The sequence below is a fragment of the Henckelia pumila genome, chromosome 3 (genome assembly GCF_033568475.1).
Source record: "Henckelia pumila isolate YLH828 chromosome 3, ASM3356847v2, whole genome shotgun sequence".
Taxonomy (NCBI): Eukaryota; Viridiplantae; Streptophyta; class Magnoliopsida; order Lamiales; family Gesneriaceae; genus Henckelia; species Henckelia pumila.
The window spans coordinates 60,497,755-60,513,912 of record NC_133122.1 but is presented as its reverse complement, the minus strand read 5'-3'; the positions used below and the strand labels follow the sequence as shown (position 1 = coordinate 60,513,912).

Here is a 16,158-nt window from a genome sequence, read left to right as displayed (position 1 = left end):
AATTTTATTACAACATCGTTTATAATCTGAACAAAATAATCTGAAATCAGTTTTATATATCTTTCAAAATATTGTATGGTCTCAACGGCTGAGATTGCTCCACGGCACTCCGAAATTTGAAACGCACAAGGGGCATTATGGTCAACAAGAATTCCTTCTTGAGTCAGCTAGGGTTTGTTTTACACTCAACAGTGTCCACTAGATTCTCCTTTTTTATTTTTATTTTTATTTTATTTTTATCGAATTGATCATCTCTCACTCTCTTCGCCTTCTTCTCCAAACCTCCGATCGATCGAATCCCATCTCCATTTCTTGTTTTCTTCATCATTTTTCTTGATAAATCGTTCCTTTGGTCCTGTATTACATACTTTCTATTGGGTTTTCTTTTTTTTTTTTCTGGTATGGATCTGAAAGAAGATGAGGTGAGGAGCAAATGCTGCACTTTTGTTCACCATTTTTTACTCTTATTATTGGGATTACATGTCGCAAACTAGATCAATCCCTTGTTCTCTGATTCATTTATTCCATTTTTCAGAAGCAAGATTCCGATGAGCGAAATAGCTACAGTTGTTCGGTGAAATGCTGCAGCGGCTGTCGCACGACAAGAACTCCCCTCTGGAGAGGCGGCCCGGAGGGACCCAAGGTGAACAAAAATCATGCAATCATTTCAATTTTATTTTTTCCAACCATTACGGTTTATTGAATCTTCTGGAGTGCTTGATTTGCAGTCTCTGTGTAATGCTTGTGGGATCAAATACAACAAGAAGAGACGACAGCTGATGGGTTTGGATACTGGAAAAAGTGCCCACAAGAAGAAGAAGCGTACCGCTGTAAATCGCGGCAATGGCGTTAGAGAGATTTTGAAAATGCGATTTATGGCTTCGGGGAGTGAAGTCGTGTTACAGAGATCGTGGAAGATGTTGAGCAAATTGAGGGAGGAAGAGCAAGCGGCTGTACTGTTGATGGCTCTTTCCTACGGATCTGTTTATGCTTAAGTGGTACCTTGTGTTGATCTAATGGTACCCCCCAAGGTCTCCAAAATCTTGAAAGTTTGAAAAAAGAGGTGAAATTTTCTAACAAGATCTAATGTTTAGATGCAACGTTTTCGTAGTTTTATGCTAATTGTTTATCGGAAAATCTTTGGATCTTTGGGAAATTTGAGGAATCGTGGTCAATTTTCCAACAAGATCCACACTTTAGATGTAACAGATTCTTAGTTTTATGCTAATTGTGATCAGTGGGGAATCTCTCTCTAGTTCTTTTTTTCCTTTTTCCTAGTATCGATTTTGATGATTGGGATGTCTGCTTTAATTTTTAATTTTGGAATTATAACTGCTTTTTTCTCCATTTGTCAACGGTTTGGATTCCTTGGATTCAAACCCAAATCCAACGTTGAATATGTATTGAGTAGTGGTTTGTTGTGTACGTGATGAGGAATGCCTACTATTCTTTAATATTCTTTCAGGCTAGGGACTTTATGTTCCGTTGTATTCTCAAAAATCTACTCGTATATCGAACGTTGTTTAGAAATGTAACTTGAATTCAGATTATTGTTGAAAATACGCACCGCTGACCAAAATGCACATTAGACACACATCTAAACGAGTCTTATAACTGTGGATAAGTCATAAGTGAGCTTCCTTCCAAACACAATACATTTCAATAACATGGCAATCAAGACCCCTTCTCCCGATGTATTTAAAATATGCTAGGTTGAAGACTAAAAAGACATCGGAAAACGACATGGGATGAATCGCAACGACTAGTACTTGCCAACACCTTCCGAGCTCTCCCCCAGGCTGCAATAACCCCGTCATGCAATACAATGTACGAATTGTGGCTTGTCGAATTCATGATGAAGCAACCTACTGACTCATCACTCATGCCTCGTTATGTCATTCATTTTAGAAACCAACCAAAAAAACAAGTCTAAAAAATATACAAAACGCGCAAGCCAACTAGTATCTACTGATAAAGTTCCAAAACAAGTCACAATATGGAAATAATCAGGATCCCTCGTATTATAAATATCATGAAGTTTATAAAGTTTGTTTTTTTATTTGCATTCACGCCAAAAAAATTAATGAATTTTGTTAAAATGAATCGTTAAGGGCCTCGCATTCCAGACATCAAAAGGGCCAATTTTACTGGACCCCTTGAGAACAATATTCCAAAGTAACACCATCAAAAATTTAATTTCGTTTTGGTTTTATATGTTGAGTACTTTTCATGCACATGCACACCAACTGTACTATTTTATTCGCTTATGGGTAATTTCATGCAACATAATTAGGTAATTACAGCTCTTTATCCTAACAGAGCAATGATCTTCTACATATAAATATACACATGCACCATTTCATGAAGAAAAAGATGATAGCTTGAAATATCAGAATTCCACTTGCTTTCGATCCAAGATTTAGTACTCTTCGACGTCCGTTTCTCTTCTTCTTTATTATTGAAGCCATTCCCCTGTAATCTCTACGAATGAACCAGACAATTAATAGTTAAACATCAAATGGAACATGAAATTAAGTAATAATTAAAAATAAATTTGGAGCTAGCTTTTTTAGTACATGTAGTTTTATGAATATTCATGGGATGAATAAAAGACAGAAGAAGATGACAAGTGAAGCGGAGACGAAAGGGTGGGTGTTAAGCTTGGCCGAATGCGAGATGGAGATGCCAGCTGGCCGCGGAGGGCACAAGTAATTAGAGAATGGTAAATATGGGAAAGTGGGGTTGGGCCACGAATAAGGGAAGTTTTGCGGTGGACTGTACGTGCCACCGCCGCCGTACAGTGGTGGAAAATACGTGGGTTCAGTTGGAGGAGGCGGCGAGAAGTAGTAAACTCCCACACCACCACCATTACTGGGTGGTGGAGGAGGACAGTGATTGAGCTCCGGTAGGGATGGCATTGGTGCTGGCGGAGGACAGCCGGTCCCCGTTACAGGAGGTGGAAATGGTGGCGGTGGTGATAGCACCGGAACTGGAGGAGGAGAAGGTGGCGGCGGCGGAGATACGATAGGTTGACACGGGTTGTCGCAAGAGTAGCACATTTCGCAGGTTGATATAGTCGACGCGAAATCATGCAATGAACCGAAAACAATCGAAAACAAGAAGATAGAAAGGATTCCCATTCTATAAATTCTTTGTTTTATTGTAAAAACAATATTTGGCACAATGGAAGAATGCATTCACCTTTTGTACATATAGAGAAATATATGATCAGGGACGTACGGGTCAGAAAAATTTAACAAGTCGAATTAAAATGTTTTTTTATCGAACGAAAAGAGGAATGTGTGGATAAATAATTTAGAATAATTCATTTTTAAAAAAATAACTATATCGTCAATTTGGAAGCGAACGTACTAGAGAATGAGTAAATTTGAATCAAATTGTGCCACTCGATTTCTGAGATGCTTGGTTAACAATTTAAGACAATTAACCACATTTTCTAGAAGCTTCACAAGCATCGTGAAGATCGTTATATTTTATACCACAATACATTACAAATAGTTCGATTGGTTCGTATACGGGAACGTAATATCAAGATCTTTATTTCACATTGATTCAAAACAAAATATTTAATGGCCCACACTTATTTTGGATTTGTCCAACATGCACAAAATCCTAAATTTTGATTTTTTTTTTCAAAATTGCAAAATCATGAGGATTATTCTATGCTACACTTGGAGTATTTTTTCCCCCATGATGTGGTCAAATGTCAACTATTGGATCATCAACACACATATCAATTTCCATAAAACTATAAGGGTCCCACGTGATCTAATGGTATTGAAATAGGGGGAGAAACACTCCCGGTTTAGCATACACTAACACAATAAAAATAGATAGAGATTTTTCGGTATAAAGTAATTCGAGAAACTATAAACATTTTGTGAAAATTTAAGATGTCGACGTTTGTAATATACTATTTTCAAAACAATAAAATGCCGTTGTATCGAGAGATAATAAAGTGCCAACTGCCAATAGCCCTTCTCGTGTTTTCATTTACCGATTCTTAATGAGAAATGAAACTAGTACTCGGATATAATTAGTTGAAGAACAAGCTGTTTAAATACTTTCGTATAGTTTTATATATATTGCATCGTTCCTAAGCAACAAAATTTTCATTATGAAAAAAGTAATCTGTTGAATATATATTGTGATCTGTGACAATGGCTATCTATGATAAAAGCGAAACAATTAATATATGTAACTCTGATATAAAGGTCCCGTTTGATATCAAAAGATAGACAAGAAAAATGTTTTTTTAGTTTATAAGGTGTTTGGATTGTCATTTAAGTGCTTAAAAAGCACTTTTTAAGTTAAATTTAGAGTTTTTTCAAAAGCCCAAAATTAGAGCTTAAAAATCCCTTTTTTTAAAAAAAATCTATGAAATCCAAACGGGCTCAAAAACATTGATCAACGGCGCATTGTCAATTTACGTTAGAATGATTCAATGTCATGTCAATAATATATAACGAGTCTTCATACATTAAGATAGAAAAAGGGATAAAGTAAAAGATTTTAGATTAATTAAATGAGCAAAACCCAAAATATACCAAACTTACAAGACAATGTTGCTAATTTTCCTTAACAAATTTTCACCCTATAAAAAATTATTGTCATGTACTTTATAAATTACACTAGTTAGTTAGACTTGGAGAAAAAAAATTAAAACTTGTAAATGCGTTCCTTTGTTCTTCTTTCTCCCAGAAACCGTTGTAAATCCCAGAAACCGTTGTATATCATAAGTCATAACCTGAAAATTAGCCATAAAACATGGACGGGATTATGAAAAATAATCATTAGTGATCGATGCAAGGGACGATATATATATATTAGTGTGCATGTGTTTAAATTTCATAGATCAGAGAAGAGAGAAGAAAAGAAGATGACGATTGAAGAAATTATAAAGGGGTGGCTATTAAGCTGAAGGGAATTTGAGTTGGATTTGTAATAATATAAAGGAAAATATTGAATAACGGGGTTCGGAGGCGAAGGGGGCCGGCGAGGGTAGCGGAGGACAGTCGGCCCCCCGCCCCGTCATTGGCGGCGGCGAGACAACAGTTTGACAAGGGCTCTCACAAGAAGAACACATCTCACAAGTTGTCTGGTGATTTTTAATGGTTGTGTTCAAGTTTGGTGTAGCCGATGAAAAATCATACCATGAACTGATCAAAACAATTGATAACAAAAGGAGAGAGAGATTTCCCATTCTTTAAATTATGTGAAAATTTTAATTTAAAAAAAATACAACTGTGGGATTTTATATTAATAGATGATAGATAGATATGGAGAAAAGAAAATTAGGTTCTTAAAAAAATATGAAAATAAAATTACAAATTAAGTATAGAAAATTATTGACCCAAAAGCTCGAAAGGGTGTATATCACAGAATATTTAAGTTAAAATGATATTTAAAGATATTATATCCGTAAATAATATTTGGGGAAATTTAGTATAGAATGAAATCATCTGCTTCAATCTAGGGGTGTCAAAAAACTCAACCCAATCCGCCAACCCGACACAAGTCGATCCGAAAAATATCGTATTGATTCGATTCAATTTAGATTATTTGGTTTTAATTTATATAAAAAATCATATATATGGTTTTATTTGATTTCTTGAGTTGGATTGATTTATTTGGATTTCTGAATACCCCTAGGTGAATTAAAAGTGGTCCAAAGAAGTATTAGTAGCCGACTTATAGAAAAATAGTTTGGATATTAAATTTTTACCCCAATTTGAAGAAGTATATGAATAGAATTTGCATTAAATTGCATAAAATTAAGCACCAAATACAATTATTGACTGGAGAATCTTAATTAGGACCTAAAGTGGTACACGCCCACAAAACTTTTACCTTAAAATATGCAAATGCGAATTAATGTATCCATAGAAAGAATTAAGATAACACATAAACTAACATAATAATTATTGTAATAAAAAGAATGAACGTGAAATAAATAGATCAGCGAAAACGATGAGATTTTTTTTAGTAAAATGATTGGGTAGAGAAATGTATTAGCATGTGAAAACAATAGATATAAGCATTCAAATTCGATGCTTCTCTAAGGAGTAACAAATAACTAAGGATGAAGGTAATAAATATGAGCGGGTCTCAAGTCAGACCGCAGTCTCACGGATTAATGTCAGTCTCAACGATTTGACTCATATTTAGAATAAAAAATAATAATTTTCATATAAATTAGATCAAATAAGATATTCAGATAAAAAATTGATACGTGAGATGGTCTTATATTAATTTAAATATAAATAAATGTCATAATTATCAATAGGCGATTCTAAATAATGTGAACAAATTTGGCTTTAATGCCTCGGTGAGGGGCAGTAGAGTCGGGCACCAACAAGAGTTAATGTATACGTGCTGACAGGATTGGATACTGAGCAAATGAAATCAATTTCAATTCCAAATAATCCAACGCAATAAAGATCACCAGAAAACAATTAAATTCTTATCTTCAATAAAAAAGGAAAACAATTAAAATTCTTCAATGCAATCATTAAATAACCACAAAAATCCACGAAGCCTCAATTCAAATTTCAAATAAACTCCGTCATTTTGTTAGAAAAGATAGCACTTAGATTATCTACATGCATTTTATATCTGAAGTATTTCTTTCTCTATGACAAAAGTTATATTTTATTTATTTTTATGATGTGAGACCTACAATTCCTATCTTTCGAACTTGGTAAATTTCAAACTAACGCAATATCCTGCAAACCCCGCTAGCCAGGTAAACAACATCGGAAAAATTTTGTGCAACAAACTAATCGAAAAAAACGTTGATAGAGATAATCGAACCGATGACACGGGATAAGAGGCCCGAGGCTATTTTCTCTAGTTTTTTTGTGAGTACAAAAAGCATTTAATTTATTTGAAAATTTGGTACTGTAAGTAATAATGGATATGTAATCCTTGCTTCAACTAAAATTTCCAGCTCCTACCTATCCTCTCCAAACATGAAAATTATTGAAACATTAAACACCCTACTCCCAACTGTTTTCTGTATACATATACTGAAAACTTAATCAACTTTTTGCCACCACATCACATCGCTCGCTGCACTCTCTAAAGTATGGAGATGGAAAGGGTCTCGACAAATTTACTCTACGGCGGCGGCGGAAGAAGGTATTGGCGGAGGAAGGGATACATGCGGCTGAATTCCTATTCCCGGCGGAAAAGAAAGATGCGAATGCGAGTTCTGAAGCTTGGTTCCGGTTCCGCCGATGGATCTACCAGCTGCTGGCGATTCTGGAGGATCAAGCTGGCGCCGCCGGTGGAGCTGAAACTCCGGTTCTCGCCCAAGAGATTTTTGCTCCGTATGCGAGACGCTTATGTGGATATGATGCTGAGGATCGCCACCACGCGGGTGATCGGGAACGGGTTCGGAAGGTTGCCGATTAAGGAGTACGACGATGGGATGATAGCGGAGATCTATAAGTCCATCGTGGCGGCGCAGGGGCGGTTGGCGCCTCCGAACGGCGGCGTCCATCGCAGAGGGTAATCTTGATAGAACCTGCGAATTGTTTCCAGTTTAATCTCTGTAATTTTTTATAATGAACTTGTACCATTGCAAAATATTACATTCACGTGTTTGAAAGAAATGGAAAAATGATTCAACACAGCTTCGTTTATAAAAAAAATTCATAATCATTTCTTTTTTAAAATATTAACGATAATTTAAAAGTGAGAAATCGGGAACCTCAAAAATTTGGTACATATAGGGTAAGTAAGATCCAATTGATCAATCTAATTATATCATGTTAATTATGTATAAATATTTTGGATTTAATTTCTTCAAAATTGTATTCAACGCGTTTGTGTCTTGAGCCTTCACTTTATCACTTATGTATCATTTATTTCTTGTTATTTGAGTTCGATATTGACTAGTTTAATATTAATATTTGCTAATCCATTCAATTTTTTTTTTTAATATTTGCAAATAAAATGAAGAAAAAATATTTATCGCTTGATTTAATAAAGAGCGAGCTCTGGCCGTATTTGGCATGCATGCAGATTGCAGACCAATAAATTGAATTGAACGGTTGGTTGTAAGGTGAAAATATATTTGGTGGTTATAAACGTGTGACGGTGTACCTATGGCATTTATTTAACAGAAAAATATAATTTTTTTGATCTTTTTTTTTCCATCGTGTTATCGATCCATTCATGATTTTAATTTACCAACTTCACAAAAATTAAAGTAATGCAAGTTAATAATATATTCTTCTCTATATTTATTTAACCAAATTTTATTGTGTAATTTAATTCATCCGATATAATATAAATATTATAAATAAAACATTATTAAAGGCATTATTACATGGGGCTAGCGGTCCAGAGAGTTACCATTTAAAAAATTTGAAGCACAACCGCGTAAAATATGGTCCAACCAAGTGATGTTATTGTTATGACGACTATATGTATCTGTTGTATTTTTTGAATTAATAATTAATTATGAAAAATAAAATTAACAAAAATGTTCAACTGATTAATGCATAAATTAAGATAAGTGTGTGCCAAATGTCCACTAGTAATAAATAACTAATTCTAGACCCAAAATTTCACTAGCTGTGGATCCAAAAAGTGAATTAAATTAATTCGGGAGGAAAAATTTAAAAAAATCTCTGAGACGTTTTTACAAATATTTTTTTGTGAACAATAAAAAATGATAATTATTTTTTCATAAAGAATTAAACGTACTTTTTCACAGGTGATTCAAATAAAAAATCTTTATTATAAAATTTCCCGTTTGGAAGAGTTTCAAATTATAAATATTTTTAGGTGAAGGAGCCGCTCCTCTTTGCTTGGTCAAGACAAAAAAATTATCCCAATTTAATTCAAAATAATCACAAATATAAAAACTAGATTTTGGTTGTTATACCCCTATCCGACTAAAAATGAAAGATTTAAAGTAAATTTATAATGAGCTACAATGAAATTTTATAGCAACTTGAATTAATCATTTTTGTTAAAACGAGTACGAATACGAAATAGTTTTTATAGAGATTTATGATGTCGGAATTTTAGCTCGGGTTCGGTCTGGTAGAATGGATCCTCCAACTCCTTTATGAAACAGGTCGGGTCGGGCACCACTTAAATCTGCACAAGCAACAGCTAGGTCAAGGAGTGCCGAAGGTGTTTTCGACGTGACCCCTCCGATGCCTAAGTCAGTGGCTTGAAGGCAGAGAGTATGATTAATGCGAAAACTGAGAGATATGAGTGAGTGAATGTGTGATGAATAGTGAATAATGAGTAATGAATAATGAATCATGAAACCATAACAGTACCTGTATTTATAGGGGAAAATAGAGTAAGTTACCTAGTCGAACTATAACATGTCCTGAAGTAGGACTCTTCATTCATTAGTCCGTCCTTGAGTTTATCTCTATCTCATTCATATCTGTGCAATGACCAAGCTTATCTTCAATGTATTTGAGTCTTACTTGAACTAGAAAACATACCAAGCCCACTGGGCCCCAGCTCGGGTGAGTCGGCCCATTAACAGCTGTTCAGGTCTTGACATGCCCTAACAGGTAGAAAACTGGGCTGGACCTTATATCTAATAATAATCCTATAATTGGGCCAACCCTCTTAAACCCATATTGAACTGGTTCGGGTTAAAATAATTTCCTGGGGTAACAATAGTACCTCCCTAACTGGTCTAAAAGAAGAATGAATTTAGACCAAGAAATGCAGTCCGAACCCCGTACTACCCATACTTCAGTTGGACAGTCCAAAATTGAATCCGAGGGATGTGTTTCTTTGAACGGTCCAGATCAGGATCCGCGTGATGTGCTTTTTACGAACGGCCAAGATACCCTCTGACGCTTCACCTCCCGAAGCTTAGAAGACCCTGACTCGTCCCGTCCCGAGTAGTAGATCAAGGGTAAAATCAACGGTCTAGATCAATTCACCTCCTCTATAAATAGGTCACTAAAAATTTCATTTTTTACCTCACACTCTTGTACTGTTACGCTGTTAAAATTTTGAGAGCTCGCCCGACCCTGACTGCTGCTCCCGTCTCGTTTGTGTCAATCCCGAGCTACTGCTCCTTTACCTGTAAGTCCTACCGCCCTTACACCAGGTTAATTAATGTCTTCCCCAGATGAAACTTCTATTAGAGAAATAGTAGCCTTTATGGAAGCACCCGACTCTCCCCAAAACAACCCTGAGCCCTCTAACTCTGATAATTCCAGCTCAGATCTGGACTTGTCCGAGACTCGAGAGGAAAAATTAAGGCGATTACATAGACTTAGATCGAACGAAGCCCGCTTAACTGCCCAGGGTAAACAATGGTTTGAGGTATTGGCCTCCCATCTAAGTCCTGACCTCGGTCACTTCATTAGGGAGAGATCGGGGATGCCTGAGGGTTATGACCTCCTAATCCCAGGTCGAAAGGATCGAGCTCACAAACCACCCCCTAACTATTTAAGCTTCAGTCTAGATCAAGTAAAAATGGGCTTGAGATTTCCTATCCCGAACTGTGTATCTCAACTCTGTCAATATTTTTGCGTCTGTCCGAGTCAATTATCCCCGAACTTCTTTAGTTCGATCTTATCCCTAGCCGTCCTATTCTGTTTTTCAGAATTCCCTTAGACATAGGAAATTTTATCCAATTCCTTCAAATTAAGAAAACCGTCCCGGGCCATTTTTACATTTCCATGCGACCCGAGTACCCCTTTTTGAGGGAAAACTGAGCTCTCACAAGGGTTGGACCAATAGGTATTTCTTTGTTAAACCTAACCAGCCCTGGGAGTGCCGGAGTAACTGGGCTATGAATTTCATCACTCCTGATCCCCCAGCTCTACCATCCCATAACTTTACCAACTTTCTCAACACAATGTCTGTTCAAGTTTTTGACATCGAGAACCTGGTCGGGGATGATCTGCTCTGCCATTACGGCTTCAGTGGGAAGGGAGTAGAGATCCAAGGGGATGTAGGTAGTACCCCTGTACCCGTGCTATCCTTATCTTAGATTGATTTAACATGTGCCTTTTATTTACTGTATTTGTTATTTGTTTAGACGAAAGGATCAGATCTGCCGCTATGCCTGCAAAATTCAGAGCTGCTTTGAAGAATTTTAAGAGGAAGAAACCCGAGGATGCGGAGGCTAGCTCGAAACCCGAGCCCGAAACCACTGCGCAATCCAAGAAAAAATATTCTAAGTCCAAAGAACAAGGACCTCTGGTACCTCCCGAGCTGTCGCCCCAGCCATCAACTTTCCCCCCCCCCCCCCCCCCCCCCGAGCTCATGGAAAAGGCCCGGTAGAGGAGTTTGAGTCTCTATCGAACGCCGTTCCTCGTGGTATGGCCTTCCAATCCGAGACGCCAGATATGTATTTTTTCTCACAGCCCGACCCCCAAGGGTGCCTGGGCATAATGCATAACCTGATTTCCCGATCTGACTTGAAAATCCTACGAGCGGTGCCACACTTGGAGGCTGAACAGAACTTTGCTTTGGCATCCCTGCAGGTATGTTGCATTTTTCAATCTTACCTTGTATATTGAGCTGTCACTTACCGAGCTGGTATTTACCCCTTATATTTTCACAGGCTCTAGCTTAGGGAGGGGAGATCACCAGCCGGGCTTTTAAAGACCGGGAGGAACACAACCTAAACCAAGAGGCCTTCGTTGCTCGGATTTCTGAGCTCACACGAAAAACCCGAGAAATGAAGGCTGAACAAAAGGAAAAGGTGACCGAGATGAGGGTGGAGATTGAGTCCATGCGAGATGCTCTGGAGGCTGCTCATAAAAATACTGCCGAGCTGGAAGTGGATAAGATTGAACTAGAGAACCGAGTACGGGCCCTGACCCAGGAGCTTGAGGCTGCAAAGGAGGTCGGGAAAAGGGAGTTCTTGAATTCCGCCGATTTTGCTAACGTCGTAGCTGAGAAGGCGGATACCTTCTTTGATGAGGGTTTCAAGGGGTGCTTAGCCCAGTTCAGGGCTAATGGGTACTCAGAGGCCGAGCACCCCGCCCTTTTCCTAGATTGTACCAAGGCTCTTGATGACATGCCTGATGAAGACTCGGAGGAGGCCGAGCAAGAGAAGCCAGAAGATCCCGACCAGAGCTCAAAGTCGCAGGATGCCCCCGCCCCTTGATTATTTGTATAAATAGTGTTTACAAACATGATCTAAATGGTAGACCCTGCGCGGTCATTGATTTTGGTTGTTGCCCAGGTCGAGCTGATACACTACTACTATTTTCCGTGCATGAATGTTTTTGCCCAGCTCGGGTTTCTTCAATGATTCTTATATTCTAACATGATTTTGCTATTATAAGTGAATGAAAGTCAAGCCAGAAAATTTATCAAGCATAAATCTTTTAAGGGCTCGACCTACACATACCCGGACTGGCCGAATTCTAGTCAAGCTATAATTTATTAAGTATAAATCATTAAGGGCCCGACCTACACATACCCGGACTGACCGAATTCTAGTCAAGCTATAATTTATTAAGTATAAATCATTAAGGGCCCGACCTACACATACCCGAACTGGCCGAATAAAAATCAAGGCCCAAGTTATTAAACTGTTTAAACCATACCAATCTTTGAAATAGAGCCCCACTCGGATTTTTTAAGTACCAAGGGTTGATTTTTTGACACCAGTCCTGTCCAAATTTTTACTATATTTTATATGATAGACCTGCTTAAACTTTGCGAGCCAGACCTGCCCGAGCTTGGAGTTCCACTATTGTGGGCCACTGAGGTGGACTTTGTGTGCCATACCTGTTTGGGCTTTGAGTTCCACTGATGTGGTCCTTGAGTGCCAGACCTTCCTAGGCTTTGAGTTCCACTGATGTGGGCCACTGAGGTAGACTTTGTGTGCCAGACTTGCCTGGGCTTTGAGTTCCACTGATGTGATCCTTGAGTGCCAGACCTGCCTGGGCTTTGAGTTCCACTGATGTGGGCCACTGAGGTGGACTTTGTGTGCCAGACCTGCCTGGGCTTTGAGTTCCACTGATGTGGTCCTTGAGTGTCAGACCTGCCTGGGCTTTGAGTTCCACTGATGTGGGCCACTGAGGTGGACTTTGTGTGCCAGATCTACCTGGGCTTTGAGTTCCACTAATGTGGTCCTTGAGTGCCAGACCTGCCTGGCTTTGAGTTCCACTGATGTGGGCCACTGAGGTGGACTTTGTGTGCCAGACCTGCCTGGGCTTTGAGTTCCACTAATGTGGTCCTTGAGTGCCAGACCTGCCTGGGCTTTGAGTTCCACTGATGTGGGCCACTGAGGTGGACTTTGAATAAAGGATGTTACCAAAAATCACAGGGTGTTCCATAAAACAGAACTGACTCTTGCAACATTCAAAAAACAAAATTGACACTAACACAGGACTGGACCTGATGGAAACAAAACAGGACTGACTGTAACGCAAAAAGACGGCTGGTTAAGAACCAGTTTAGTAAGACAGTATGACGAGACCCGAGCTGAGCTACTATGGATAGTATTTTTTTAAGTGCTGAGCATTCCATGGCCTTTTACCCTTTTTTCCTTGGGCATCTTTCAAATAATATGCAGTTATTCCAGCTTTTCCTATCACTTTGAATGGGTCTTTATACTTGGCCTCTAGCTTTTCTCTTTCCCCTGGATGTTGTATCTTTCGCATAACCAGGTCTCCCTCCTGGAAAACCTTGGGGTATACTCTTTTGTTGTAGGCCTGGGTCATTCGCTTGCGATAGGCTGCGAGCCTAATTGCAGCTCGGGACCTGTGCTCTTCCAGTAAGTCTAAATCCATTGCTCGCAGTTCCTGATTGTTTGCCCCATATGCCATTATCCTAGCATTCTCCTGTCCAATTTCTGCCGGGAGAACAGCTTCAGTCCCATACACCATACTGAAAGGAGTTTCACCCGTACCGGATCGAGTTGTAGTTCGATAAGACCACAATACGGAAGGAAGTTCGTCCGCCCACTTGCCCTTGGCTGCATCCAGTCGTGTCTTAAGAGCCTGGACTATCATTCTGTTAGTAACTTTGACCTGTCCATTCCCTTACGGGTATGCTACAGAGGTGAAAACCTGTTCGATCTTCATTTCTTGACACCATGCTCGGACTTTGAATCCACAGAACTGTCTTCCATTGTCTGATGCTAACCTGCGAGGGATCCCGAAGCGGCACACTATATTTTTCCATAGAAAATTGAGCACTTCATTTTCCGTAATTTTAGCTAGGGTCTTGGCCTCCACCCATTTAGAAAAATAGTCGATCGCGACCAACAAAAATTTTCTCTGCCCCGTGCTAACAGGGAATGGTCCTACAATGTCCATTCCCCACTGATCAAAAGGACAGGAGGCCACCACTGCCCTCATGTATTCTGCAGGTCTCCACTGTAAGTTAGCATGTCTCTGGCAATTATAACACGCATGAACCAGATCTGAAAAATCTTTCCGCATAGTAGGCCAAAAGAAACCAGCCAGAAGGGCTTTCCGAGCCAGGGCAAGACTACCTAGATGACTTCCGCAAGACCCTTCATGAATTTCCCGTAATACATAATTTGCTTCGTCGGGACCTAAACACTTCAACAAAGGTTGAGAGAAGGATCGTTTGAACAGAATTTGATCTATCATGACGAAACAAAGTGCCCTTCGCTTTATCTCCTTAGCTTTTTTATTATCAATTGGTAATTCTTTCGCGATTAGATATTTGTGTAGATCATATCTCCAATCCCCTGTTGGTATTTGAGTTAGCATATCATCAAGAGTTTCCAGCTGAGATACGAGCGCCCGACCTGCAACAATGGGATCAGGTCGGTCATTCAAGGCACTGGCTAAGCGAGCCAAATAGTTGGCCTTGATGTTCTCAGCTCGGGGGATGAGCTCTAAGTTCAGTTCGGTGAATCCTTCCTTGGCTTTGTCTAATGCCTTGGCATATTTCCTCATCTTATCATCTTTGATCTCAAACTTTTCGTTGCTCTGCTGAATAGCTAATTGGGAATCAGAATATAGAGTAGCCCGAGAAATACCCAGATTCCGTGCTGCCTTAATTTCAAGTAATAATGCCTCATATTCTGCTTCGTTGTTAGAAGCTTTGAAGTCCAATCTAATTGAGATATTTGTTTCTTCACCCCAAGGTGAGATAATCACGACTCCAGCTCCTCTCCCTGATTGACATGATGACCCGTCTACAAAGATCTTCCAGAGCTCCTCTTGTTCTAACTGAACCATCTCTGCTAAGAAGTCTGCTAGGGCTTGAGCTTTTATGGCTGTCTGAGGATCAAATTTGATGTCGTACTCACTCAACTCCGTAATCCACCTGATAAGTCTCCCCGATGCGTATGGATTAGTTGCAATTTTTCCCAGAACGCTATTGGTGAGCATGGTGATGGGATGTGACAGGAAGTAAGGACGTAATTTTCTTGCGGTGATGACCAGAGCTAAGGCAAGCTTTTCTTGAGTTAAGTAATTGAGCTCGGGTCCCTTCAAAGCATGACTCACAAAGTAAACAGGCTGATGATTTATTCCCTCTTTCCTAACCAGGACTGAACTTGCTGCTCGAGGTGTGACCGCCAAATATAAGAACAGTTATTCTCCTTGAGTGGGCTTATTCAGCACAGGCAATTGTTTTAAATAGGCTTTCAAATCCTGGAAGGCTTTCTCACTTTCCTCATTCCATTCGAAAGTTTTGTTCTTTTTTAATACTTTAAAGAAGTATAGACTTTTATCTGCAGACCTACTTATAAATCGGGCTAATGCTGTGATTCTTCCTGTTAACCTTTGTACCTCCTGTATATTCCTGGGCGAGCTCATAGAAATAATAGCTTGGAACTTTTTCGGATTTGCTTCAATTCCCCTTCTTGTAACCATATAACCAAGAAACTTTCCAGCTCAGACTCCAAAAGTACACTTGCTAGGGTTTAGCTTAAGCTGATAGTGCTTCAAAGTTTGAAAAGTTTGAGTTAGGTCGGTAATGAACTAGTCCGTAGTTCGGGTCTTGACCAGGATATCATCTACATAGACCTCGATATTTTTGCCGATTTGTTGCTCGAATATTTTATCCATCAACCTTTGGTATGTAGCCCCAACATTTTTTAGGCCAAATGGCATGACCCTGTAACAATATGTTCATGTTGACGTCACAAAACTCACTTTATTCGTCCTATTTAGCTAGTGGGATTTGATGATATCC

General features: G+C 39.0%; 3 protein-coding genes across 3 annotated transcripts; 1 reads left to right on the top strand and 2 right to left on the bottom strand.

Moving 5' to 3' along the window:
* The first annotated feature begins 204 nt into the window (after window positions 1-204).
* On the top strand, window positions 205-1,236 carry LOC140892826 (GATA transcription factor 15-like). Its single transcript, XM_073301835.1, has 3 exons — window positions 205-422; window positions 536-643; window positions 729-1,236. The coding sequence occupies exons 1-3, from the start codon at window positions 402-404 to the stop codon at window positions 993-995; spliced, it is 396 nt and encodes a 131-aa protein (XP_073157936.1). The 5' UTR covers window positions 205-401; the 3' UTR covers window positions 996-1,236.
* A 12,236-nt stretch (window positions 1,237-13,472) lies between these two features.
* Window positions 13,473-13,994, bottom strand: LOC140888828 (uncharacterized). Its single transcript, XM_073296532.1, has one exon. It carries the CDS (start codon window positions 13,992-13,994, stop codon window positions 13,473-13,475), a length of 522 nt encoding a protein of 173 aa, XP_073152633.1.
* A 30-nt stretch (window positions 13,995-14,024) lies between these two features.
* Window positions 14,025-15,836, bottom strand: LOC140888827 (uncharacterized). The gene is made up of 2 exons (XM_073296531.1): window positions 15,632-15,836; window positions 14,025-15,520 (listed from the first exon to the last, which is right to left on the bottom strand). The coding sequence occupies exons 1-2, from the start codon at window positions 15,834-15,836 to the stop codon at window positions 14,025-14,027; spliced, it is 1,701 nt and encodes a 566-aa protein (XP_073152632.1).
* Between the last annotated feature and the right edge of the window lie 322 nt (window positions 15,837-16,158).